Genomic DNA, 26957 nt, shown 5'->3' on the forward strand with positions numbered 1-26957 from the left:
CTGAGAGCGAGCTTTCGCTCGGCCCGAGTAGGATGACACGATACATAAGATAGGATGGTGACCGGGAGTGAGTCACCGGCCAATCGTCTTGCGTGTGCAGGGTGCGTCTGATCGTGGACCGTGAGAAAAAAAGTGAGGGGAAGGGACTGCATTAACATAAGCCTGATAAACTGTGTTAGAAAGTGAGGAAAAGAATTGAGAGTCGTTTTAGATAGTCAGGTGAGGCTTGCAAAAGTGATTGAGATTGGGGCTGGGAGCAGGAGAGTAGAGGGACAATGGAGAGGCGCGCAAGGAGAGGCTGTGGTGTGAGAATCGTGACGCGGGGAGAAAGTCACCATTTCTTCCGGAAATAGCTGAACGGGTAGTAGGGCGAACTTGGCGATTGGCTCGGGTCATGATACACATGTGTACATGTAATGGCGCATTGTGAACCCTAACCCACGTGCTAACGCGAACACGCTAATCCGTAAGTAACCCGTAAACAGAAAATAAAAAAATAAAAAAAATAAAAAATAAACAGATGGATTCGGAAAACAACGCTTTCAGACGTGCTATTCACCATTATTAAAAACCATAACCGACTTATGCTAAATAGCAAATACCCTGTGTATAATAAATTTGTATTTCTCCCTGGGGGCAAAAATGCGGGTGTGAGTCACAATCAAGATAATATAGATCGATAAATATGAAGAGATAGTGAGGGGGAGAGGGAGAGAGAGGCGTGAGAGAGAGAAGAAGAGAGAGCGAGAGAGAGGAGAGAGAAGAGAGAGAGAGAGAGAGGAAGAGAGAGTGAGAGGAGAGGAAGAAGAAAGAAAGCGTGTGGTCAGTGCAGAGAGAGAGAAAGTAGACGAAGAGAAAGAAGAGCTAGTATTGATTCTATTATAGATAGGTAGGTAACTATGTTCATCTTGATGAAGAAAATGATTATATTACAACTTTCCATTCTGGCTTCAGTCGTCTAATGACATGTAGCGCGAGGGTGGAAATGCTCGTTTAACAGAGGTCGGACCACCATTTCCATAGTAACGATATTACAAAACCACTGTGAGCAAAATATAGAAAAACATCAGCTGTCGATCTGATAGGCCAGCATTGATTTACAACCAGGTTACAAGAAAAACCTTGCCTTTTTACGACTAAGCTGAGATATTGAGGCGATCGGAATACTTCTATCGATGTGTGCGATTGATAAGTAACATGTTATAGACAGGTTTATTTTGCGGCACAGAGAGCCTTAACAATGTCGATGCGATCAATAATAGAGAGTGGTCAACTAGTAAAGCTAGGCTAGCGAATTGCATCGCTCCATGTTGTTTTTCGCTTTGTGTATAAAATTAAGCTGGAATCAATAAATTTACAATAAGGGGATTAAATTACCAATATCCCACACACACTCAGTCATAGGAACAAACCAGTAAGTCCCAGCTAACAAGGCGCCTCCACCACAACCATCCCGCATCACGATCGGTAGAGTTAGGTCTACTCTATCACCGAACTGCTAACTGATGCGACCGGTCATAACATACGATCAAAGTTAAGATGTTATCTTCAGCGGGGTTAATATCAAATGTATGGAGCCATCTGGATGATGTGTGAAAATTAATAGCATTGGCTACAAGGAACCTTAACCGGGAAAGTCGCATCCATCTTGCTGATGGGCATTTCCTATATCGATAGTTGCGTTTAGCGTGCGTGATGCTTCCGGCGTCGTGAATCCGTGGCAGTATTATACTGCCTCCGCTAAGTATTGTACGATGATGTAAGAGAGGATTACGTGCGTCAATCGATTGGTGTCCCGGATTAATAACCGGGAGAGCTGCCGACACGCACCAAACACGAAGAGTTTGGGGGGCTGGTGCAGCTCTCAGCTCACGGGGCGGGGTGGGGTGCGTTGGGTGCGGGCTCGGGTGGTGGTCATGGAAGGCGTGTGCGCTAATCTTCGTGCTCGCAATACATTTGCTATGTCCGGCAAGAGATGTATTCCACAGTTATGACAAGTGCTTTATCTGACTAGAAAGTCTGCTCTGTGTAAGTCATCAACTCCCCAGTTTTCCATCGCCGTCGAATCCAAGAGTCTGGTCCATACGCATGTGATCTTGAACAGAAATGAGTGAATGACTTATTTTACTGTGGGTACGTACCGTGGTGCGCTAGTCTCGTAGTAGCATCACCTGTGCCACCGTAAAAACCAGCATCTTGTTCAGGATGACGTCGAGGTCGACGAGAAGGGCACTTTCGCTCGTAGCGTTACCTATTCCCGTAGCAGTTTTCCATATGCCTTCTGCGCGCCATTATCGGGCACACTCATGCGTGATCATGCAGAATCGAACCACGTTAGTAATTATGGCATAGCGCCAGTATCAATGAAGCAGAACATGACGATATAAGATAGAGATATATATACAGATTTATGTTATGAGTATATATATGTGTTGTGTGTGTGTATGTGTGCTGTGTGCTGTGTGTGTGGCTGTGGTCGATGTTGTGTGCCGTGGGGCGTCGTGGTGGCGTGTGTGTGTGTGTGTGTGGTGTGTGTGTTGGTGTGTGCCGTCGTGCGTGGCGTGGCGTGCGTGGCGTGAGTCCGTGCGTGCGTGTGTGCGGGCGTGGCTGGGGTGGCGGTGGCGTGTGGCGTGGCTGGTGTTGTAGCAGCAGTGCTTGGCACTTCCTCTCGGCTTTTATGCTTATGTTGGCCGTTACGCTACTCCATCTATTTATTACGATTCTTTCCCTGTCACTGTATGTAGAAATCGAGTCCAAATTCTCACGTGTTAATTAGGGGATCGACTTCTATAAACCGTGCTAAAAACTTGTTTCATATTCAAAGAGAAATTTTGTTCTACACAAAGTAGAACCTCACGAATGTTATAAAATGGCAAAACATGAGCTAAAAATTGAAGGCGCGTGTCAGAACATATTATTATTCTCTGAACGTTATTTGTACTCTGACTCACTTGTCGGTCCTGTGAAATCAATCGATGTGGAAAAATAATACGTATACTGTATATTATGGCGCGTGTAATAGATCTGTGCCGTCACTGTATACGAAGCATGTTTTTGCTGCACCTTACAATGCACCACACCATGTAGATCCAACCATCTCATTGATTGGTGCAACTGAGCTAAATAAGGTTAACTATGCAATTTATATCGATGAACTATACATATTAAATCGATTATACAATCGATGAACTATGCATATATCCGACGGCGCTTACCTGCTTCTGGTACTTTGTCCGGCATATCGAAGTAATTTTCATAGTAGGTGTAGATTTGCGGGGCGAGTTTGAGTGCGTACTCCGTCTGGTTCATCCAGTCAGCGGGCGCCCACACGCGAATCTTCATCCCACGAAAACGTCAAAAAAACTCGTATTTACAGCTGCAGAACCGTAGGCCTACAGCAACGATTTTGCTATATTACACATAATTTATTATATATATATTCATATTTATTTCGATACCTATAATATTATTATATTATACATGCCAGGATTTACAGTTTGGTGGTCACTTCATCTTGTCATAGTGAAACTGCTATATCGCTGTTCTAATGCTTTTGCAACGTTTTGGCAGGTACCCGAAATATAATATAGCAATCTATATTGGGTTCGACTACATTTTACCAAACGGGAAACAACAGAAGGTATGAAATCACGTTTCATGCATGTCCGCCATGATCAAATAGCGATTAACTATATATGCGGGTAGGCTTCACAAACCCTAAGCGCTGCACATCCCTAATAAATTCTAACCCTAACCCTAACCCTAACCCTAATTAACCCTAACCCTAACCCTAACCCTAACCCTAACCCTAACCCTAATCCTAACCCTAACCCTAATTCTAATCATCGCTAATTCACTATTACGCTCAGGACTGCTTCGATGACACTTCTACTCGTCACGTATATAATTATAGTGTGACTACTGCCGCCGAGTTACAGCTTAATTGCCAGTATTGCAGTCTACGTATAATTGAGATGCTTGGTGATAAATTATTGTGCTACTAGACAATACTGGCCTGTCAGGCCGGATGCTGATGGCGGCTATCATGTTATCAGGTTATCAGAGTTAGTAAAAAGGTATAGTAGTGGTAATCATGTTCCCAGATTCATATGAACGTAGTTGTGCTCTATACATTTTCCGCTTGCCAAACTACATCACTCACCGAAAATGTCAATAGATATACTGTGCGTACGCCCTATACAATAAATTTGCCCTGATAGTGCGTATTTTAAGCGTGACCCAACTAGAGTGCGTTAATTGTCTTACTTGTGTTACTTAAATGTTACACGTCTTTCACTAAACCTGTAAAAAATATGCGTCTGAATACATCAACGTCGGTACACTAATATATATATATAAATAAATATAATATAAGAGAGAGAGAGAGAGAGAGAAAGAAAGCGTGTGTGTGTGAGAGAGAGAGAAAGAGACGAAGAGAAAGAGAGCTAGTATTGATTCTTATTATAGATAGGTACTAACTATTTCATCTTGATGAAAAAATGATTTACTTACAACTTTCCATTCTGGCTTCAGGTCGTCTAAGCACATGTAGCTGCCGAGGGTGGCAAATGCCTCGTTTAACCAGAGGTCGGACCACCATTCCATAGTAACGATATTACCAAACCACTGTGAGAAAATACGAAAAACATAGCTGTCGATCTGATAGCCACCATTGATTTACACCATTACAAGGAAAAACCTTGCTTTTTACGACTAAAGCTGAGATATTTGAGCGGATCGGAATATTTCTACGATGTGTGCGATTGATAGTAACATTTATAGACATTTATTTTCGGCACAGACACCTTAACAGATGGTAGATGCGATCAATAATAGAGAGTGCACAGTATATAGCTAGGAATTCATCCTCCTTTTAATTAAAATTAAGTGGAATCGATAAATTACATTATGGGATTAAATTACAATAATAAACAAATCAGTATAGAACAAACCAGTAAGCCCAGCTAACAAGGCGCCTCCACCACAACCATCCCGCATACGATCTAGAGGTTAGGTTTACCTATCACCAACCTAACTATCACCTCAACATTACGATCAAAGTAAAATGTTATCTTCAGGGGGTTAATATAAAGTATGACATTGATTGTGTGAAAATTAATAGCATTGCTACAAGGAACCTTGAACCGGGAAATCCACCAGCTTGCTATGGCATTTCCTATATCATGTTGCGTACGTGCGTATGCCTTCCGCGTTCGTGATCCTGGCTGTCTTTAGTACTTCCGTAAGTATTTACGATTGATGTAAGAGAGATACTCGGTATCGATTGTGTCCGTATTAATTACCAGAGCTGCCACACGCCACCAAACAAAGTTTTGCGTTCACTCTCACTCACCGTGTGCGCTATCTCGTGGCTCAATACATTTGCTATTTCCCAGAGATGTATCCCAGATGACAAGGCTTTATCTGCTAGAATAGTCTGCTCTGTGTAAGTCATCAACCCCCAGTTTTCCATCGCCTCGAATCCAAGATCTGGTACAACGATGTGATCTGAACGAGAATGAGTGATGACTTATTTTACTGCGCTACGTACCGTGTGCGCTATCTCGTGAGACATCACCTGTGCCACGTAATACACATCTTTGTTCGAGGATACGTCGAGGTCGACGAGAAGGGCACTTTCCTCGTACGTTACCATTCCCCAGTTTTCCATTGCCTCTGCCCCCATATCGGGCACACTCATGTGATCTGCAGAATCGGAACACGTTAGTATATGCATGCGCCAGTATCAGAACAGACAGACGATATAGATAGAGATATATACAGATATTATGTATGTATATATATATATATATATATATATATATATATATATATATATATATATAAGTATTCTGTAACCAGTATTACATTCCCCAAACAAACCTTTCGGCATCCAGACGATATCATTAGTATCTCCTATATCTGACGTTTTGTATGTAAACGGAATTTCCCACTTGTACCTGAATATTGAGGAATTGAAATATAAACATTAATATGCGCAACATAATGATTAAAAGATATAGCAACCATCGTTTAGAAGCACAGAGCGCCATTTGTAGATGCCATTTGCATGTACTAATGTATTCTGTCTTCAAGTATAATGTGGAAATAATGCTGATCGATACAAACTCATAACGTAAACGTCAGCACGCACAATAAAAGATGCTACCGAAAGTTGGTAAATGTAAACGTCGGTTAGTGGCAAGCCATGTTGGCGAAAAGTAGCGTATCAAACGAGTGAATTGAACCTATTAAGAGAATAAAGCGTAATAAAATGATCGAATAATTATAATTTACTGATATTGGCTTTCCGAGATGTTTGATGTGTCCATCGGATTCAACAGAAACCTCTCCTGGGAGAGGCTGAGTGTTGTGGAGCTGGTGTTGGTCACGTGAACAACTGGATAACCCATCTGTGTCAGCCACGTGTTCATAATACCAGGAATATCGTACTTCCCATCCATCGTCTAAGAACAAATATATTGACGTTAATTTAGTTACATAAAAATTGCCATTTTGTACATTTTTGTACTATATATAATGGTGACCGATTATTTATGTATTATTTATATTACGATATTTCTTGATTTATTCTTTTACTCAAAAAACGTTATTTCACAGAAAACAGACACTAAAATCTTGTCATTATAGGTAAACTACGCATGATCGCCCACCGGTGGCCTCACTCACCTCTTCTAGGGTTGCCCATAAATCTGCCATCTTAGCATTACTGAGTTCGTACTTCTTAATGTATTTCTGTCGATAATAAATAAAAACAAAAACGTCATTCAACGTCAATGAAGAATGTAATATTACTGTTCTCGTACAAGTCGGCCGAATGGGCTATGCTACACTGCTCACACGCTACCTTTTGAATTGAAGCATGCATAAGAAGATTATACACACCCTCATTCCAGCCTGGAACTGATCGGCACCCATAAAGTTCCTTAGCATCCGTAGTACGTGGCTTCCCTGTGCGTGGAAAAATACATCGTATTAAACCTAGTGAGCTTCATATATCAAGCAAATCGACAATTTTTTAAATGAATTAAATGAATAAATTAAATGAATAAATATTTTTATGATTAAATTATTAAATTTTTAAATGAATAAATTAATGAATCACCGACGACTGATATTACGCGATTAGCTTACGCGATTAAATGACCTTCGACTGGTAACTACCAACCTAGCCGGTGCCTCTCAGAATACTTAGTGTATAATTATATATAAAAATAAGTCGTTGCTAATATTCATTTCTATATCACTTACTTACACAGTACAGTTCGGAATTTAAATATAAATTACTTCAACCATTGTTTTTCTGTACTATTTTTTTTACTTATAACATCTTAAGATCAAATCAAATCAAATCAACATGCTGTTTATCGCGTGCTCCTTTTTACACGCGTGAGTAATTGACATTAGTTAACAGAGTATAGGTACACACACTACATACTACTACGCATTACAATATTAGATATGACTACGACAAATAATTCCCAATAACCCCCACAGGTTCTTTTAAAATAACTATATTACACAGTTTAGTATCGAAAACACATGCGAGTTTTGAATGCAAGTATTACCAAAATGCGACATGAAAATAAAATCGGAACACTATCAATAGTTTGTGAAAAATATATACACTTTTTGCACCGCATATACAATATAATACAATTAGTGCAAAGGTTTGCCTGACTACCGTATTGTATGGTGGAATCTGTCGATAAATGATATATTATATATAAAACATCTACTGGCGTCATATTTTCGGTTGACATTTGGAATAGTTGCCATTCATGCTAGATGACCTTTCACTTCCCTGATTTTGCCAGCGGACATAGTATCGGTAACTTATTATACCGCAACACGACACGTGTGCACTGTAACAATATCACAGTAGAGAGAGGTAGGCATGAACATTTCACCAGACAAAGATCGAGAGCACGAGACATTCTTGCGAAATGCGAAAACCTATCGATGCAAATCTTTCATAGCAAATCGAGCAGATCATTTCTATCATCCTCTCGAACGAACGACAAACATGCCTTGTGAAAAGTATTCACTAAAGCCTGGCGTATGGAGATTATACGGATATACATTATGTAACGGAGCTGGTTCCACCACACCTTGTTAATTACTGTTAGTTTGGCATAAGGCCATGCGGGTCGCATTGGTGACAATTCAGGGGAATAGATGAGCCATTAGGTTCACACGCGATGCAGGCTGAAGGTAATATCAGAAGCAATAACGTAGCTAACGACGGCAACAGGTGGGCCGCAGTGCTGCGGGATAATCGGTTATCACCCGCAGCCGGCACTAAAGCCTGCGTAAGCTCTCGAACGAACGACAAACATGCCTTGTGAAAAGTATTCACTAAAGCCTGGCGTATGGAGATTATACGGATATACATTATACGGATATACATTATGGAAATTACATTTAAAATACTTTTTTTTAAGTAGCTAGACATCACGTTGATCGCATTTACAATATTGTGTGTCACTACTCGCGGGTTCGCCACCACAACTCTTGTACAACTTCGGGTAACCCACTCTTGGGTCGACCGCAGCACTAACCTTGACGTATGCGATTCGATCGAAGTATTGATTAATCGCATCCGAGCTCTGGAAATCGAAATAAATCGGGTGCGACGCCAGTAGGGCGTCATCGTCCTGCACGAAGACTGTCGCACGCCAACGGTCCACGACTTGCTTATCGAACTTGCGAGAGACAAACAGCGAGAGCATGCATCAGTAGCGTAAGACAACTACAGGCTGCATGCTGCAAAGACAAGGTGAATGTTAGTCGGCCGGAGCGGCGCTATGAGCGTGTGTCTATCGTAGCTAACACATTGTGTCTGGGGGAGGCAGGCAAAGCCACGCGCGGGTTGTGTTCTGGGTAGGTGCTCGTGGGCGATAGCCGTTGGCTAGTCACCTCGTAATAGTATCTACTCTGGTCTTGGGGGCTCTGCTCCCCCGCCTGCTCTTCGCCGACCCCACTAGCTACGGCCGTTGGTGTCCGTGCGTCGTGCGTCAGGAATGTCGTAAAAGATAAGTACACGCATGATTCGTTACAACTGGTGTCACCAGGGCCTCTGTGTGCAAGTGCACCACTGATCTCTATATACTAACTGCTACTATATAGAGATCGATGAAGTGCACTCATTGCTTCTCTAAGTCAGCTGCTCAGAGTGGATTCATGAGGCGTGCTCACTTGATGGGGAGGCAACAGTGGCGCCGCCCAGCGGAGTCAAGTGCCGTTAAAAACGCGCGACTGTCTGCTCGTTTTTGTTCCGTACGTAGAGTGTTACATACATAGAGCTATATATCAACCAATATATAGACCATATATATATATATATATATTGTGCGGAGGATGAAGTGATTCGTAAATGACGCTGTGATCAAGCACGGGAAACTAGTATTTTCGTTGCTGGGAGCTCGGCATTTGGAAAGCGGGAATAATTCTTTTATTCACATAATAGTAATTCATAATTATTTAATTATTTTCCATAGTTTTTTCTAGATGTAGGCCCTATTGAGTTTTGCAATGAGTTCGTTTAAATCCGTTCAAGTAACAAGTTCAAAATTTCCGCACTGCATTTTATAGCTTTTGAGGCAATTGAAGATGGCTGGATGGCTGGCTGGATGGATGGATGGATGGACGGACGGACGGATGGACGGACGGACGGATGGACGGACGGACGGACGGATGGACGGATGGATGCATGCATGCATACATAGACAGATTGATGGACGGGTGGATGCCGGATGGACGGACGAACAGACGTTGAGTAGATGTGTACGCTGAGATATATAGAAAATCTCCGCGTATTTCTAAGTTGCCTCCCGCAATTAGTATGATTCATAAAACACCCATTTCGGTTTTACGTAAATTACAATAAGATGCACAAGCAGAATCCTCGACAATAGGAAGCGGTGAGCATGCGTGAAGACACGTCTATACCCGACGCCTGCAAACAGCGGCAAGAGCAGCAGACAGAGTTAGTAAGGTGGCACATTAACACCTTCATGTAGGCGATCACGTCAAAGTACTGAGCGATTTCGTCTGCCGTAGATAACGGAACATAGATAGGATGTGACGTGACGAGGCCATCGTCTCGTTCAGCGTCGATCGTACCGAAAAACGCATTAACATAAGCCTGATCAAACTGTGATAGAAATGAGGAAAATTAATCGTTTTAGATAGTCAGTGAGGCTGCAAAAGTGATTGAGATTGGTGGGAGCAGGGAGAGTAGAAGGGAAATGAGAGAGCGCGCAAGAGAGGCTGTGGTGTGAGAATCGTGCACCGGGGAGAAATACACATTTTTCCGGAAATAGCTGAACGGTAGTAGGGCGCAACTTCGGGATCGCTCGGGTCCATAATACACATGTGTACACATGTATGCGCATTGTGAACCCTAACTCTAACCCGAACCCTAATCCTAACCTAACCCTAAACAGAAAAATAAAAAAATAAAAAAATAAAAAATAAACAGATGGGATTCGAACCAACAACCTTTCAGACGTGCTATTCAGCATTATTAAAAACATAACATGACTTATGCTAAATAAGCAAATACCCTGGTATATAAAATTTGTATTTCTCCCTGGGGCAAAAATCGTGGTGTGGAGTCCAATCAAGATATATAGATCGAAGAGGAGGCAAAGTATAATAAATAACGCCCAAAAATGTATATGACAGCAATGCTAATGCTCGCACCGGTGCGAGCACAGAGCACCCATCCCCGCATCCTCACCGTCACATCATCGCCTCCATAAACAAGTTTCATTCTCATTAGGAGAGCGCTCTAGGAAGCATACAACAGTAAGCCGCCGCAAATTGTTTATGCAAATTGCACTATTTCGTCTCTAGAAAAGGCATTTTTGGGCTTTTTTTCGCCGAAATTCGGCACTAGAGTGCAATAATTTGCATTATGCACGCAAGTTAGATTGTAACATCTGTTTTACACGTGTGACAGAGCGTCGCTCAACAAGATGCGCGGCTACATTGATGTATTAGGGAGAATGGTAGACGTGGTTGGGTTAGACAGATTAGAGGATGATTGTGAAATGGGAGGTAGAACGTAGTCTGTGAGAACGGGTACATGTGCGGGCAGTATGTTTGTAGGAGTTTGGGGGAAATAGATTCCTGTTTACTAGATGCCTCGTGGACGTCTAGAAAGCATTAGAAGTAAAATTGGTCTTGTCGTGTAGTTGTGACATTCCGTCAGGTGGCGTAGCGACCGGTTGGTCATTTTTTGTTTTTTAAATGTGTTCAGACTACTTTGCAGAAATTCGCATCATAGAGCTGGGAAAAGTTTCGAGCGGCGCATAGAGCATGAATCTGTAGTTATTTAACATGAATAAAGCGTATGTTGTGTATGCGAAGTAACAGTGTGAGTATTTTTAATTAATTTCTGTTCGATGCTTATTCAGACCTGCCGCCTATGGACGCCCTCTACTGTTGTTCACCACCTTAAACGTAAGCCCGCCCTCGAGGCACCCCACTCCCCCTCCCCACCACCACCCCACCCGCACCTTCACCAACGCGCCACTGTTTCTGCGACGGATTTTCTCTCCCGAAAGGTGTCGCCGTTGTTCCCGTCACTGCGGACTGCTGCGCTGTGCGTGCTGTGTGTTGTTGTGGCGGCGGGAGAGATCGCAAATACAGAAAACAGGAAAATAATTAAAAAACGAATGGATCCAACAACCTTTTAGCCGTGACCTCCGTGCTGTACTCGTTATTACCGGCTATTGAGGTTATTATGTATTATGGATGTGCTATGAATATTGCGACACTAACGTCATTGAGCGACGAAACAAGCTCCACCAATGGCAGCGCTCACTAGAGCCCTATGTTCTTGATTATCCTAAGAAAAAAAATCACGCCGGCGGCTTGACTACGGGGGATTGGCGGTGGGGGAAGGGGAGAGATTTGTCGCTGCGCGCGGAGCAACGTACTCGTCATTTGCCCGCCTGCCGCGGACACTCCAGGTGGCTTCTGCTACGCCGCTCACAGCGTTGTGCGGCGTCTCTGTAGAAGCTGGTTTTCACCCCGGTCACGCCGATGGAGAGCACGATCGACGACTCGGGCCACGCCCTAGACGCGGGCGGCAACGGCACCTCGCCGACAGGGAAAGACGAAGGAGGAGCGGAGAAGGCGGAGAAGGCTGGGAAGAGGTTGCTGGAGAGCAGGGACATGGCGCTGCACGGCATGCGGGCGGCGTTAGAGTGACGGGCAGACGTGAGAGCTGACATCAGTCACACGTTCGCCGGCGCCGTCTGCCTGCTGAAGGACGGACCGCCGAAGATGCTTAAGGTAAGCTATATAGATTCGCGAGCTTAAGGTAAGCTATAGGTACGCGTGCTTAAGGTAAGGCTATAGGTATACGCGTGCTTAAGGTAAGCTATAGGTACGCGTGTTTAAGGTAAGCTATAGGTACGCGTGTTTAAGGTAAGCTATAGGTACGCGTGCTTAGGTAAGCTATAGGTACGCGTGCTTAAGGTAAGCTATAGGTACGCGTGCTTAAAGGTAAGCTATAGGTACGCGTGTTTAAGGTAAGCTATAGGTACGTGTGCTTACGGTAAGCTATATAGATGCTCGTGCTTAAGGAAATGTTTAAGAAAATGCGTAAGGAGACATGATTAAGGAAGATAGTCGAGGAAGATGGTTAAGGAAGATGCTTAAGGTAAGCTATAGATGCGCAGGCTTAAGGAAGTTGCTTAAGGTAAGCTATATATGTGCGCGTCTGTCAGGAATCTGGTCGTCACTTGGCTGATTTGAGCATCATGCAACATCCCCTGACACATCGCGATGAAAAGAACCCGGATGAAAACGTCGGCATGTCGACGTACCAGTTTTCACCAAAGTTAGACACATTCCGTCGTTTATTTGTATATTTTTTCTAGCCCATGTATATATATATAAACATAAATTTATTTATTTATTTATGCCGCTGGAAGTGAAATAATTACGTTTGAATTTCCCACTTGAGCCCGGGTGCATTGAGCTCGTGTGTGTGTGTGTGTGTGTGTGTGTGTGTGTGTGTGTGTGTGTGTGTGTGTGTGTGTGTGTGTGTGTGTGTATTCACGGCTTCATGTGTATCAGGAAACTTGCGAAATTCTCATGCGGAACGTTAGTAATTGATAGGTTCTGCTCTATGCGATATTGTTTGTGTAATGTTGAGAAGTTAGTCGTATTGAAAAAGGCGATGAAACAGGCAGTCACAGGAAAATGTTCTTTATTCGACGAGCAGCCAGTTACAATCGTCGGTCGTAAACTGGAACTTCTCTCTTCTCTCTTCTCCTTTCCCCCGGGCCTCTTCCGACCTTCCCCTATTATACGCGGCCGTGCCCTTTCGTGCGACACGTGTTTCCTCTCGGGCCGGCCTCTCCCTATGTCCTCTATTGGTGGGGTTTCGGACATTGATCGGTAAAGTGGCCACCTCGTCACTCTTGCGTCATTATGGCACGCTTCAAACTCCTCGCCACCCGCTGGCAATTTCTTGGTTCATTTATTTTGCATGATGTTCCCACTATATTCACGCGTCTCTGGAGTCGACTGTCTAATAATGGTGAGAGCCCTCTTATTGCGAATGCTCTCTAAGCCTAATGACTCCAACGGTCTCTCTAAGCTAATAACACCACATGACGCTCTTCTCTGAGGTTAACAATAGCTGGGGCTTTCTGGGACCAATTATTCTACAAGTACTTTTGGATCTCGCCTCGCTGGTCCAAAATTACGTTCGGCTTACAGCGCGTGTGCTACTATGACGCTCGTAATCTACTTGTTGTACATTTTGCTTATTCTCATTCTTTGGTTATTTCGCTTCGTTACATTTGTATCTGGCGCCAGTACACACACACACACACAGCACACACACACACACACACCACACACACAACACACAACACACACACCACACACGCACACGCACACGCACGTACACGCCACCGCACACGCACACGCACACGCACACGTACACCACACGCACACGCACACGCACACGCACACGCACACGCACACGCACACGCACACGCACACGCACACGCACACGCACACGCACACGCACACGCACACGCCACACGCACACGAACACGCACACACAGCACACACACACACACATACACACACGTACACGCACACACACACACACACACACACACACATACACACACACGCACACGCACAACGCAACGCACATGCAACGCACACTGCCACACCACACGCACACGCACACCACACGCCACACGCACACACGCACACACGCACACACCGCACGCACACCATCAACACACACACAACACACACACACACACACACACACACAACACACACACACACACACACACACACACACACACACACACAATATATATATATATATATATAATATATATATATCAGAAGTAGATAATAGGGAAGGAGTGTGACTTCAATAAACAAGAAAAATTCGTTCTTGAAACAAAAGGCAGCTACTAGCTAGCCACACCGCATCGCCGAGTGCGCAAGAGTCGCTAATAGCTGCCTTTTGTTTCAAGTTAGGCGGTTTATACATTTGGTTTGCTGGCAACAGAATGGATAATCGTGTCGTGCGTTTTATTCTGTATCTCCGGATTGCGGTGTATACGAGGGAACGATTTCGCACGATGCCTAGGCGAATGTACAGTGTACTAATTCGTAGTATTCGTTAGTATTCTAGAATTCTAGTATTATAGAATGTTGTATTCTAGGGCTAGTAAATAACGAATTTCCGTTGTTTATTGAAGTCACACTCCTTCCCTATTATCTACTTCTGATATATTATATATATATATTATATATATATATATATATATATTGCGGCGTGCGCGCGCGCCGTGAGTGTGTGTGTGTGTGTGTCTGTGTATGTATGCGTGCGCGTGCGCGCGCGCGGTGTGTGTGTGCGTGTGTGTGCGTGCGGTCGTGTGTGTGTGTGTGGTGCGTGCGTGCGTGCGCTGCGTGCGTGTGTGGGTGTGGTGTGTGTGTGTGTTGTGTGTGTGTGTGTGTGTGTGTGTGTGTGGCTGTGTCTGTGTATGTATGCGTGCGCGTGCGCGTGTGGTGCGCGTGTCTGCGTGCCGCGTGTGTGTGTGTTGTGTGTGTGTGGTGGTTGTGTGTGCTGTGTGGCTGTGTCTGTGTATTATTCTGCGCGTGCGCTGTGTGTGTGCGCGTGGTTCTGCGGGCGCGCGTGTGTGTGTATGTGTGTGTGTATGCGTGCGCTCGTCTGCGTGCGCGAGTGCGTGTCTGCGTGCGCGAGTGCGTGTGTGTATATTAAATCTCGCTTATCTTTTTTTAATTTACACTATATTAAGTATGTATAACATATTACATATATTATAGGTAAAAGGATTACGATATTGGGAGATGTTTCTCTCGATGTTATCTTCTAACGTCGCGCATGCGCACTACCACTAAATCCTTCCCGCGCCTATCTCCGTTTCTGTAACCCTGAGGCCCCGCAGCTGCTTTCACAGTAAATGCTACAGTAGGAGGTTAGTCCACTGTAGCACTGCGAGATAACTTGCCACACTCTATGTCTATTTGCTGAATGCTAAGCAGAGAAGCCGTGTGTACCATTTTTCAAGTCTTTGGTATGACCCGGTCGGGAGTTGATCCCCCGACCTTTCACATACGAGGCGAGCACTCAACCATTGAGCCATCGCAGTGGTGGCACTACCACTAACGGTGACGTAATTGTCCAGCGCACGTATCGCGCATGCGTAGAGAGGAGTTCATTAGGCTTCTTTTCTTTTCTCTTAAAACGTATACTCATAGGCTTAGAAAAAAACGTAATATGTCATTAGCGCACGCGATGGCTCTGTAACAGGCTTATTGGAAATAGTTAGCGTCTCGTCGGCGCCAAAGTCCCCGGCACGCGAAACTCGAATTACACCGCGCAACCGAATTCCTTGCGCGGCTAATAGTGTAGGTCGTTGTGTTATTTAGAGAACGATTTATATAAAATCTGGAAACTTGTGATTTTTTACTTTCTATGGTCACACTGAACACAAAGCAACCTGTTTCTATTTTTTTAAATACGTCTACTGGCAAAATTCAAGATGGCGGCCAGCATATACCGAAAAAGCAATAAATCGTTATATTTAAACTAATTTATTCAATATATGCACAATGATAAGCTTATTATGGACATGCACTACGTTATTAGTCATTACAGCCGCTGTCATCCTCATCCTCGTCCTCATCATCACTGTCTGTCTCCTCATTTGCAACATTAGTGCATGATCCGTCAGCACCTTCACACTTGCAAAGCTCTGTGCATGCCAGATTATTGGTCTTGCAAGAACACCGTCCACTGCATTTGCTGGCAATACATGAACACATCACGACGTCCACGACAGCCTCTGGTGCTGGTGGAACTTTCGACGTCACAGGAACACAACATCCGTCATCTAGTTGTTTCCATCCCAAAGATAATGGATCTAGAACATTTGGAACAGCTACTGTGTCCTGTGCCCAAATGTTAGCTTGAAAGTGTGCTCGCAGAATGTGTTCAGTTATGGATCCTTTAGTTGGAAGTAGTTTCTCTACACCCTGGTTGCCCTTGAGTTGCTTGAACATATGCCACCGGAGTGCTTTAGCTGATTCATAACCAGGTTTGAAGAGCTGACACACGAACTTTTCACAACCAGCCAACATCTCCGGAGATGGGTACACACTAGTTACATACTAATCACAGCTAGTGCATGGATTACGTCATCACTAGCCTTCATGAAGAATTTGAAGCAAGTAGATTTCACTTATTAGTTCATACTATAAAATATAAATCTTTTGGTAATTGTCCATCTAAATTTTCCATCACACCTAGTCATGAATGATACAGCCATTAATTTTAAGTCAGTTGCATCATGGTTATATGCAAGCTTCGTGCGGTTGCCCGCAATTATCATTCCAAATATGACTAGTAACTCTGAAAGCACCATACAGCGATATAAAAATGCCTGTCACAAATTTCTTTGCGGGTAAAATAATTATTATTAATATCCCGCAGTCATTAGGCAAAACGTATGACGCAGACGCTCTTATGCTTCAATAAAACACGTTGATTTCAATATAAGATTGCTTTCAGTAAGCCGCATGCGTGAGTGACATTGCACGCGTGCGTCGCTCTGTACTACATGCCTTCAGATTTTAATAGGGCATTAGATGAATGAAGTGGCGTAGATAAAAGATCATCTTTGCGTTTGCCCACGCGGATAATAACATAATGCCACGACGCCGAAGACGCCCCGAGAAATTTCTAAACCTCCAGCGAATTTACTTGATTTGCGAAAGTCCGCGGAAATATTGGCCGATGTAACAACGTAAAAGTAAAAATGTTCATTATACAGCGCGGTTATAGGTAGTTTATAATAGTAGCGGTTTCCTAAAATTAATTACCTAGTCTCGCCACCCGTCGTGTACGAGCTCCGGTACAAGCCGAAGAGGTCATCCAAGATGGCGCCGCTGAAGTGGCCGTACGTGACCGTGTACGTCATGCCCGGCTCGAGCGCTTCGTTCAACACCGTCACGAAGTAGTTGTTCTGCTTCACCTCGAAGTGATGGTTGACGGACAGCGACTCGTTGCTGGCGTCGGTCGTCACCGTGACCTGCGCGCGGTCGATGCTGAGCGCGAGCGCGTGCACGACGACGTGCTTCGTGCTCTCGGTGCACGCGACGCGTATCGACACCGACCCGGTGAACACGAACTCGTCGAGGTCGACGCGAACGGACAGGTCGTACGCCGACGGCACGAGGCTGGACGGAAGCTGCGCACCGCCCCACGGCAGCGCCGGGTCGACAGGGGGCGCCACCGGTTTTGCGGATGTCGTCGCCGGCGCGCTGACGCTTTCGGTCTCCGGCTCGCCGCCGGAAGCCTGGGCGTCGGCGAGCGCGTCGTACTTCTCGACGTAGTGCTTCTTCGTGAGGCACCACGTCACGAGGCAGCAGATGAAGACGACGAGGAGCGCGAGCAGGCAGAGCAGCGCGATCTTCTTGTTGGAGAGGTACTTGCCATTGCGGCGCTCGTTGCGCAGCGCGTTGTACGCCTCGCGTGCCGTCTGCGGAGAATTCTCATCCTCGGCGTTAGAGCCCAGCTCAAACTTGTCAGACATCGCGCTCAGTGTCTCTCTCTCTCTTTCTCTCTCTCTTTCTCTCTCTCTTTCTCTCTCTCTTTCTATGTATCTATCTATCTGTCTATTTATCGATCGATGTATCTATTTATTTATCTATCTATCTATCTATCTATCTATCTATCTATCTATCTATCTATCTATCTATCTATCTATCCATCTATCTATCTATCTATGGCTCTTTACCGCTATCTCTATCTATGGCTCTTTGCCTCTATCTCTATCTCTATCTCTCCTGCCCTTCTCCCCTCTCTCGCTCGCTCTCTCTCTGTTTCTCTTAGTCGCTCTCTCTCTCTCTCTCTCTCTCTCGGACTCTCTCCCTGTGACGCTACACCCGCTCCAATGCGTGCTCCAGCTGGTTAAAGATGCGTTGGTTCTTCACCCTGCGGGAAGAAATATATACGCGGGAAGTTTAGATTTTTGTTGTATACTTAGATGTGAATAACGCGAATATGTGACAGCATTTATCCTTAGAGGCCTGCGTGTCGTTTTTCCGATAACCCTCACTGGAATGCCGATGTTATTTTTAGAGAAATGCTTTGATGGTCTGAGAAGGCGAGAGTTGAGAGAGAAGAGAGATTAGTTGAACTTAAGGATGCTGACATGTGTGACAAATCGGGGTACACGGAGACACTTGTACTGTCGAACGTGAACGACCAGTGTATGTAGAGTCAGAATTAGCACGCGAAGAAGAAGAGGAAGAAAAAGAAGAAGATGAAGAAGAAAAAGAAGAAGAAGAAGAAGAAGAAGAGAAGAAGAGAGGAAAGAGAATAACGGAGAGCAAATAAAGAAAAGAGGAAAACGAAGGCAAAGAAGAAAGAAAATTAAAATAATAATCCGAATTAGCATAAGAAGAAAAAGAAAAATGATGATGGAGAAGAAAAGAAAGACGACGACGACGAAGAAGAAGAAGAAGAAGAAGAAGAAGAAGAAAAAAAAGAAGCGAGGAAAGAGACGAAAGTGGGAAAGTAAAGAATAAAAAGAAAACGAAGGAAAGGAAGAAAGAATAACAATAATAATCAGAATTAGCATAGGAAGAAATAGAAAAAATTATGATGGAGAAGAAAAAGAAGAAAAAAAGAAAAGAAAAAAAAGAATGAGAAAACGAAGAAGAAGAAGAAGAAGAAGAAGAAGAAGAAGAAAAATAATAAGAAGAAAACGGAGAAGAAGAAGAAGAAGAAGAAGAAGAAGAAGAAGAAGAAGAAGAAAAAGAAGAAGAAGAAGAAGAAGAAGAAGAAGAAGAAGAAGAAGAAGAAGAAGAAGAAGAAGACGACGAAGGTAGTTTATCTGGCGATTCAAACAACGCATCGGCATACTGACCACCTTACCTATAATCACAAATGCCCGGTGTATTGTAGAATTTATTTTGCGTTTTATAGACTGTGTGGCTTTCTCTGCGCTCATCGCATGCCCCGAACGTACTGTTATCGACCCGATGTGCTTAAATGCGAGTGCAGACTCTTCACAATTTTTGAAGATTGTATTTCGTATTAGATTCATATTTTGTGATCTGTACAATTCGACCAAACAACTGATGTGATTTTTAATGCAACCGAATCTCGTTATTCCGGGCAGAAAGTGTTGCTACTGTTAGAAAAGGATGCGCTGACTTTAAATATCTATTGTCTAATATATGCACCCGCATCACAGCTCCCTCTGCTGATAGCGTGTTAATAGGTAATCTCTTTACAATACATGACATAATTGCCACGGCATTACGTACGTGACATAATTGAAGTAACATGACCCCCGTGACATAATTACACGCGTGGCGCCTTGATGATCTTGTTATGTAATTTAGGCAATTCCGCCGTGGGGTTAATAGTCGCAATCAATGCATATAAGCTTATAGCATTGATACGGAAAATGTTTTCGCCTAACCGCGTCTTTTTTTCTCGCATGTGTTTATCTAACTGGCAGAAATATTGTACAACATACCGACAGGACCTGACTAGTTAAAATTACATTAACACACAGTCCACACATTGGCTATAAGAGTTAACAATGTAAGTATTTCCTTGTCAGTTGTTAGTGTAAAATGTACGTGTACTTAACACACAAAAAACAACCCTGACCTCTCATGGACAATGAGACATTTTATAGAACGCTACATAATATAAAACCCGATCGTGGCGCGCCGTACATAAACGATAAACGGTAGGACAATTCAAAGAAGGCAATAGTTCATGCAGTATGTCGTATAGTAAAGTTGGTGTCCATAAATTATAATAAGAATGCTAACGTAACAGATGAAAGTTTGCACGTAACAGAGTGTGTTGAAGGTACCTGTTATTATCTGTCTACATGTCTACAGTCATGATGCGCATGCAGCTGGTTGGTGGATTTCACTGCTCGTAAAGGATGACCCCTACACAAGCATTGATTCCCCGCAGCTGCATGCAGTAGGCCTATGGCATTCACCATCCTCCCAACATATTCTACCGACAGGGGTCGCCTCTGTTTTCCACAGGCGCTAACCTTTATATTAGCTGGTTTACCGCTTAAAAGTCGGAACGTGAGCTTTCGTCAGCTCTAGGGAAAATGTAATCCCGAAAGTATTCAATAAGAAGTTGCGATTTCGACATTTTTGAGCTATTTTTACATACTCCTTCTGAGGCGTAATTTTCTGGCTTTTCATGTGATAGAAACCTATATATGTGTATCTGTGTACTTTCTGCTGTCTGTGTTCCTGCGTGCGTGCGTGCGTCCGTGCGTGCGTGTGTCCGTGTGTGAGTAAGTGAATGAGTGTGTGAGTGAGTGAGTGAGTGAGTGATTGAGTGAGTGAGTGAGTGAGTGAGTGAGTGAGTGAGTGAGTGAGTGAGTGAGTGAGTGCGTGCGTGCGTGCGTGCGTGCGTGCGTGCGTGCGTGCGTGCGTACGTGCGTGCGTGAGTGATCGAGTACGTGAGTGATTGCGTGCGTGTTTATGTGTTTTACGCCGCACGCTTGCTCTGTCTACTAGCTACGTACTCAGCAACGACCACTGCCCACTGTGCATCCCCTGACCTGCACCATTAAGCTGACACGTCTGAGCAGCGATCTCACTTCAGGGGTCTCAAGCACTGTGCACTTACCGCCCAATGAGAAAGTGATGCCATCACCCGCAGTCATTAGGCAAGAATGATAATCCTACGGCCTGTCAACTCTACTTTAAGGATTAAGAAACAAATAAGCTATAGCTAGAAGTATAGGATGTCATAAGCCTTGACACATGTCTTGTTAAACCATGTTTTTTCTCATCCCAGGTCATGGAAAAAGCAAAGAATAAACCATGTTTTTTCTCATCCCAGGTGATGGAAAAAGCAAAGAATAAACCATGTTTTTTCTCATCCCAAGGTCAAGACATGTGCTGATTGACTAGGGATGGTCGGCTCTTCTATGGATTCTTCAGAAGTTTATGTCCCCGAAACCACTCCTTCCAGTTCATGAATGAGGGTTGACTTGCTTGTAGTGGGTAGCAGAGAACCATCGGGCCTCATTAGACTAGCATTGTAATGGGCAGATTCATGTGCTCCCACAATTTCCTGCAGGTCCAGTTCTCATGAGGACTTTGCAAGGAGGAGCAACCGAACGAACAGGGAGTAGGTTGCTTTCAAGCTGACTACTGCGGAGGATGCCTTCAGACTGATACTTTTACATCCATCTTTCCAAGTCAGATACATAAGCTTCGACAATTTGTCCCACATGTTCTTGTCTCCGTTGACCCTCTCATCAACATATGTTGCAAGTGCCGTGCTTCCATGTACCTCTAAGTCCAAAACACTACGCTACACTGCCGTTGGCATTATCCGCTTGGTGACGAAGTTGACCAACTTCATTTCAGATCCATCATCATGTTCTGGTGCACTGAAGGGGTTTGCACTGCCTATCACATCCTTGAGTTGTCTCACAGCCTTTTACTGTCGTGCAGTTTTAGATGCGGAGTGTTGGTGATGCTTCTTTGGGATAGAATCTGATATGTTCAGCATACGCTCGGTTTCTCCAGCCAGCCTTGCCAGTTCTGGAGAGCTGAGGCAATATTTGAGCAGACCATGGGGATCGATTGTTAAGCCAGAAATGGCACCTTCACCTTTGTGGATCTTGTTCACATGTTCATGTGCGTGATCAGATTCAATGGATGTGAAAGACAAAGTTACCACTCTTGAGATCTTGCCATATCGAGGGATGGCTGCTTTCCAGGTGATACATGTGTGCGATGTAGTCTGGGATTTTCTGTGCATAGTCACGCCTGTTATATGCGAAAAGGTAGATGCACATCTTTTCCAATGAGGCGAGGTACAAGAGCCAGTTATGATGGCGGGTACTTTGCATGAACTGGAGTAGGTTGCTGACCTGTCTCATATACATACGAACCCACTTGTACATAGGGTACTTCTCATTAACGTGGTAGAATGCTTCTAGAGTGCCCACCAACTTCAGATCGGACGCCAAGTTTAACAAAAAATAAACCATGTTTTTTCTCATCCCAGGTGATGGAAAGAGCAAAGAAAATGGCACACTTCCATCAGAGTTAACGTAGAAGTAATCATAACCACGCAGAGAGGTCATCTTCACGTAAATGCGCCACATGAGAACAAGAACGATGATTTCCCGGTTGTCCTGTAACGCCCACATATCGTCCTCGCCGGCGTCTGATATATTACACAACGTAATATATTACGTACTTATTATTAACCGTAACTTATAACTTATAATAATAATAACTTATTAACTTATTATTATTTTAACGTAATTATTATTAACCGTTGTAATGGCTATATTCTACGTGTCCACCGTGTAGTTGTCGTCGTTAGGCTATTTGCATATTTAATTATTTCCGGCGATGACTAATCCACGGCTAGTCATTATCAGATCATTTATCTTCTGTCTCCTACTCCTGATGTCTAAATTATTCAATATATATATATATACCTATATACCGTTGTAGCTACGCTGGTCGGCGCGGTCGGTAATAGCCGGTTGTGGTGTTGGCCGACCGGCACGCAGCTTTAAATAACATCCTTCTGACCGGCACAAAAATTAATGAATTTGTGTAAAATTACCTTCAAAATAGTGAGCAATCTACAAATAATCACAACTGATACACTTAGAATTAATTTAAAAAGAAAATAATTATGCGTAAAATCATCATCTGATGACATCGTACAGCGCACAATACATGCAGTATAGCTGGCATTGCCCCTGGACCCCACCAGGGGTGAAAAACCAAATATACATAATTAGCTAAAAAGTATTCCAGACTTTATGAAACGTGTCACTACACAACGACCTTAATATACCCTCATATTGATGATTAGTATTTATGCTTTGTGTTATTGATGATAAAGACTTCAATGAATCCAGTGGACCAAAAACCCTAAAAAACGGTATTACTGGGCAACTGTATCCGTATACAAAATCCAAAATAGGTTGCCGGCCGATAAAGCGATTATTGTGTTAAATGGCTCGCAATCTTGGATTTAGTAGGTGGAGTATACCATTGGCGTGAAAATTGGATAACTTGGTGGTTTTCAGTCCTATGTGATCTAAAGAAGTCAATAAGCTACAGTTTCAAGATTCTAATGAACGGTTCACTCCTCTGCTTAATTGCAACATAACCCGCATGACACTATAACAGCAGTATAGCACGCAACATCTAAGTACGTTGTTGCCACGATTATGGGAAAGGAGAGCAAAACGGCGCCCGGCGGGCCACACACGCATACGATTTGCGCGTGCGCTCCGGGGATGCATTTGCGCGCGCGCCGGAACGGCACGCCCCCGTCAAACGCGCAGACTTCGCCGTGAGCCGAGCCAACAGCCACGTGGGTGTCCGGTGAGTGGCGACCGCAAGGACGAGCGCCAATCCCCAAATTCAGCTCCCAAAATATGGTAAACGTATAAGATTTGTAGCTAGCGGGGCTCGAACTTCCCCGAATTCGATGAATCTGAGATGAGATTTTCTGATCTGATTCTAGATGAACTGAGCATTCCTGGCATCTACAGTTCTAAGCCAACATCATCCCAAATCCCGCGTAACTTTCCATGTAGTTCTTGCTCTGTGCCTTACGGGGCGGGAGGGTTGAAGCCTCCGTCCGTGGAGCGACTCTGGAGCACGGCTAGATGAAGCATGGGATGTTGAAAGCCGGCCTGTACAGTAGCGTCACCTGTAGTACAAATACTGAATGAAAAGCCACGCACACAGAGCCCTTGGATGCCTCACCAGATCACTCTGCAAGGGTCTATTTAGACTTGTGGATCGAGGCATTCTGCAACAACATCAGTGCCTACTCCACAAACTGACGTCTTCACTAGGAGATGTGAGAAATGTACTTCAAAATGGTCTGGAATAGCTCAAGCTCATCGTGAATTGTTAAACTTGGCAGTCCGATCTGAACGTTGGTGGGGCCTCTTAGAACGCATCTCTACCACCCGGTTAAATGGAGGAAGTACCCTATGTACAGTCGGGTTTCGTAAGTACCTGTTTCTTCGTAAACAACCCGTCCCGTGCAATCGACAAATCTCTACTGGATTTGAATAAACCCACGTTACTAGATGTACCTGGTGTAGAAATTACATTTGTGTACGTGGACAAGTATGGTATCACTGATTAAGGGCCATTCTCCCGTAAATGTTACTATTATTCCCTACGGAGGGCGCATTCATGCATGTACACAAGAAATAAGCGCTGAAACGCTGCTGAAGCACCTAACAGCCGTCCATCTTCCAGTCTGAAGTTGTATGAGAATTGATGACTATATAGTGAGCCGCACGCAAACTGAATCACACAGGGATAGAATTATATTACTGTAATCTGTCAAGTTTTTGTAAGGAATTCCGTACGGATCTCCTCGGTGGTGATGACAAGAACGCCGCAAGAATGCGCAGGCACGGGATCTACCCCTCGGATTTCGCGGCATTTGCTGATATGAACGTATATTCACCCACGTATTATATATACCATACACTGTATATTACACCGGTGCCCTTAGGACATGATACTGTAATTGCGGCGGAAAGTACGCGTTGCGAGCTACGGCACGCTCCTAGCGTATCGCCACTCGCCCCTACCAGCGTCGACGAGCGTCGATTCAAGCTATGCGATGTGCCCAGGTAAAACCTGGCGAAGCCGGACACCCCAACCCGAACTTCCACGCTGTTAAAGAGGCGGGAGTGTATTTTTCTATGCTCTGCGCCAAGGTGGTATGTCGTCACCCCCCTGGCGACACTTCGCCGAACGTAAACCTCATCCTGACCCATCTCATGAACCTGATCCTAAAGTGAGAAGCGCGCGGCCTGCGCGACTCCGTGACTGTGACCGAAGCCGTGCGCAGGTGATGTGACACGATGCCGCATAACCTATAAATGCTAACGTAATGTAAGCGGAGCACTGCCTGCTGGCCGGGTGCATTGCTACCCAGGCTACAGGGTTGCTATTATTCTACGTAGTGGTTATGCGCTGGCTGCGTCATAGTGCAGTGGCCGGTGCGCTCCGCGTGTACCGGCTGGGAGCAGGTGCACACTACATCTGTGGGGACGCACTCCTACTCGGAATTCTGCGGACATATCACGTGTGCCGGAGAGGCGCGTATATGGAGTGAGGGGCTGCGACAGGATGGCGTATACCCGCGATGGTTACGAAACCTGCACATGCAGCGGCCATTGGAAAGCATTGAGCTTACACGCGCGGCCTAGCCAGAAGCATGTAGTGGTGATTGTCGCTGCGCTGGTATGACGCACTTGGCCTTGACACGTATGTTATACGGTGCTGGCGCCTACCTGTATTAGAGAGGCCAGTCTAATCACCCGACATGTCCTACCCGGATTCTGGCGACAGCATACGTGGTGCCGGAGAGGCGCGGTATATGAGGGTAGAGGCGTTGTGACAGATGGCGTATAACGCGGAGGTTACGAAAATCTGCACGTGCAGTTGGCCATGCAAAGCGTAAGTTTGCCAGTATGGGCCCTAGGAGAAAGGTAGGTGGTGATGCTACTGCTTCCTTAAGCGGTTTATGGCCTCCTCATGACTATGTACCTAACACTAATTTATTAGGCTACTAAAGGCCAATATAATAACTATATTGAATACATGGTGATAATCGCCTTAGTACCGACTGCCTATCGAATGATAGCGCAGACACTTAGGAAAAACCCGTTGTCTTCTATCTCCTCTCTTTTTTCTTTCCTCCTCCCATCTCTCGTTCTTCCACTTTTGCTATCGGCCGTTTCATTCTCCATTACAATCTTCCTATTCACTCTCTCTTTTGTTCCCTCTCCCCGCCTTCTTTTAATCGCCTTTCTTCCCTTTCTCCTCATCTCCCCTCCTGTCTCTCCTTATTCTCCCACTTTCTCATCCCTATTCCCTTCCCCTCCTCGGAGCTAAACCTCGATGCTGAATGTAAGACCCCTTTCTTCTCTAGCAGATGCGAGTTGACCAGTCGTGTCCTATTTATTAGTGGTTAATTAGAAAACATTTAATAATTAACGCTTCTGACCGCTATGCGAACCATGGCTTAATTATTATGAAACAATTATTATTAAAGCTTATCGCTATGGACCAATTTGGAGGATTTGCAGGTACCGCCGGGAAGTGCAACTAAACACGGGCGGCAGCAAACACAACACACGACTCTCAGTGTAACAAACATATATTATAACTAGCGGAGGATACCCTGCGTTTGCCGGGGAATCAGTGGCGTGACTTCAGTTGGTGACCGCTTTTTTTGCATTGAAATGAAATACCCAAAAAAATCAGTCAGTGCAGTTAGCCTCAGTTCCCAGGTCCCATTTCCTTATGTCGAATAAGGAACTAGTAACTAAACAAAG

General features: G+C 44.4%; 1 protein-coding gene across 1 annotated transcript in view; it reads right to left on the reverse strand.

The window, feature by feature from the left end:
* LOC106806151 (glutamyl aminopeptidase-like) overlaps positions 1 to 10798 on the reverse strand; it is a 29997-nt gene extending 19199 nt beyond the window's left edge. Inside the window, exons 1-7 of the mRNA XM_014808014.1 lie at positions 10766 to 10798; positions 10034 to 10177; positions 8583 to 8726; positions 6907 to 6972; positions 6691 to 6756; positions 6298 to 6467; positions 5884 to 5960 (exon numbers count right to left, since the gene is read on the reverse strand). Coding sequence (XP_014663500.1) covers positions 5884 to 5960; positions 6298 to 6467; positions 6691 to 6756; positions 6907 to 6972; positions 8583 to 8726; positions 10034 to 10177; positions 10766 to 10798 — 700 coding nt within the window. The remainder of the gene's footprint in view (positions 1 to 5883; positions 5961 to 6297; positions 6468 to 6690; positions 6757 to 6906; positions 6973 to 8582; positions 8727 to 10033; positions 10178 to 10765) is intronic.
* Positions 10799 to 26957: the final 16159 nt, after the last annotated feature.

The sequence above is a fragment of the Priapulus caudatus genome, unplaced genomic scaffold (genome assembly GCF_000485595.1).
Source record: "Priapulus caudatus unplaced genomic scaffold, Priapulus_caudatus-5.0.1 Scaffold144, whole genome shotgun sequence".
NCBI classification, from domain to species: domain Eukaryota; kingdom Metazoa; phylum Priapulida; class Priapulimorpha; order Priapulimorphida; family Priapulidae; genus Priapulus; species Priapulus caudatus.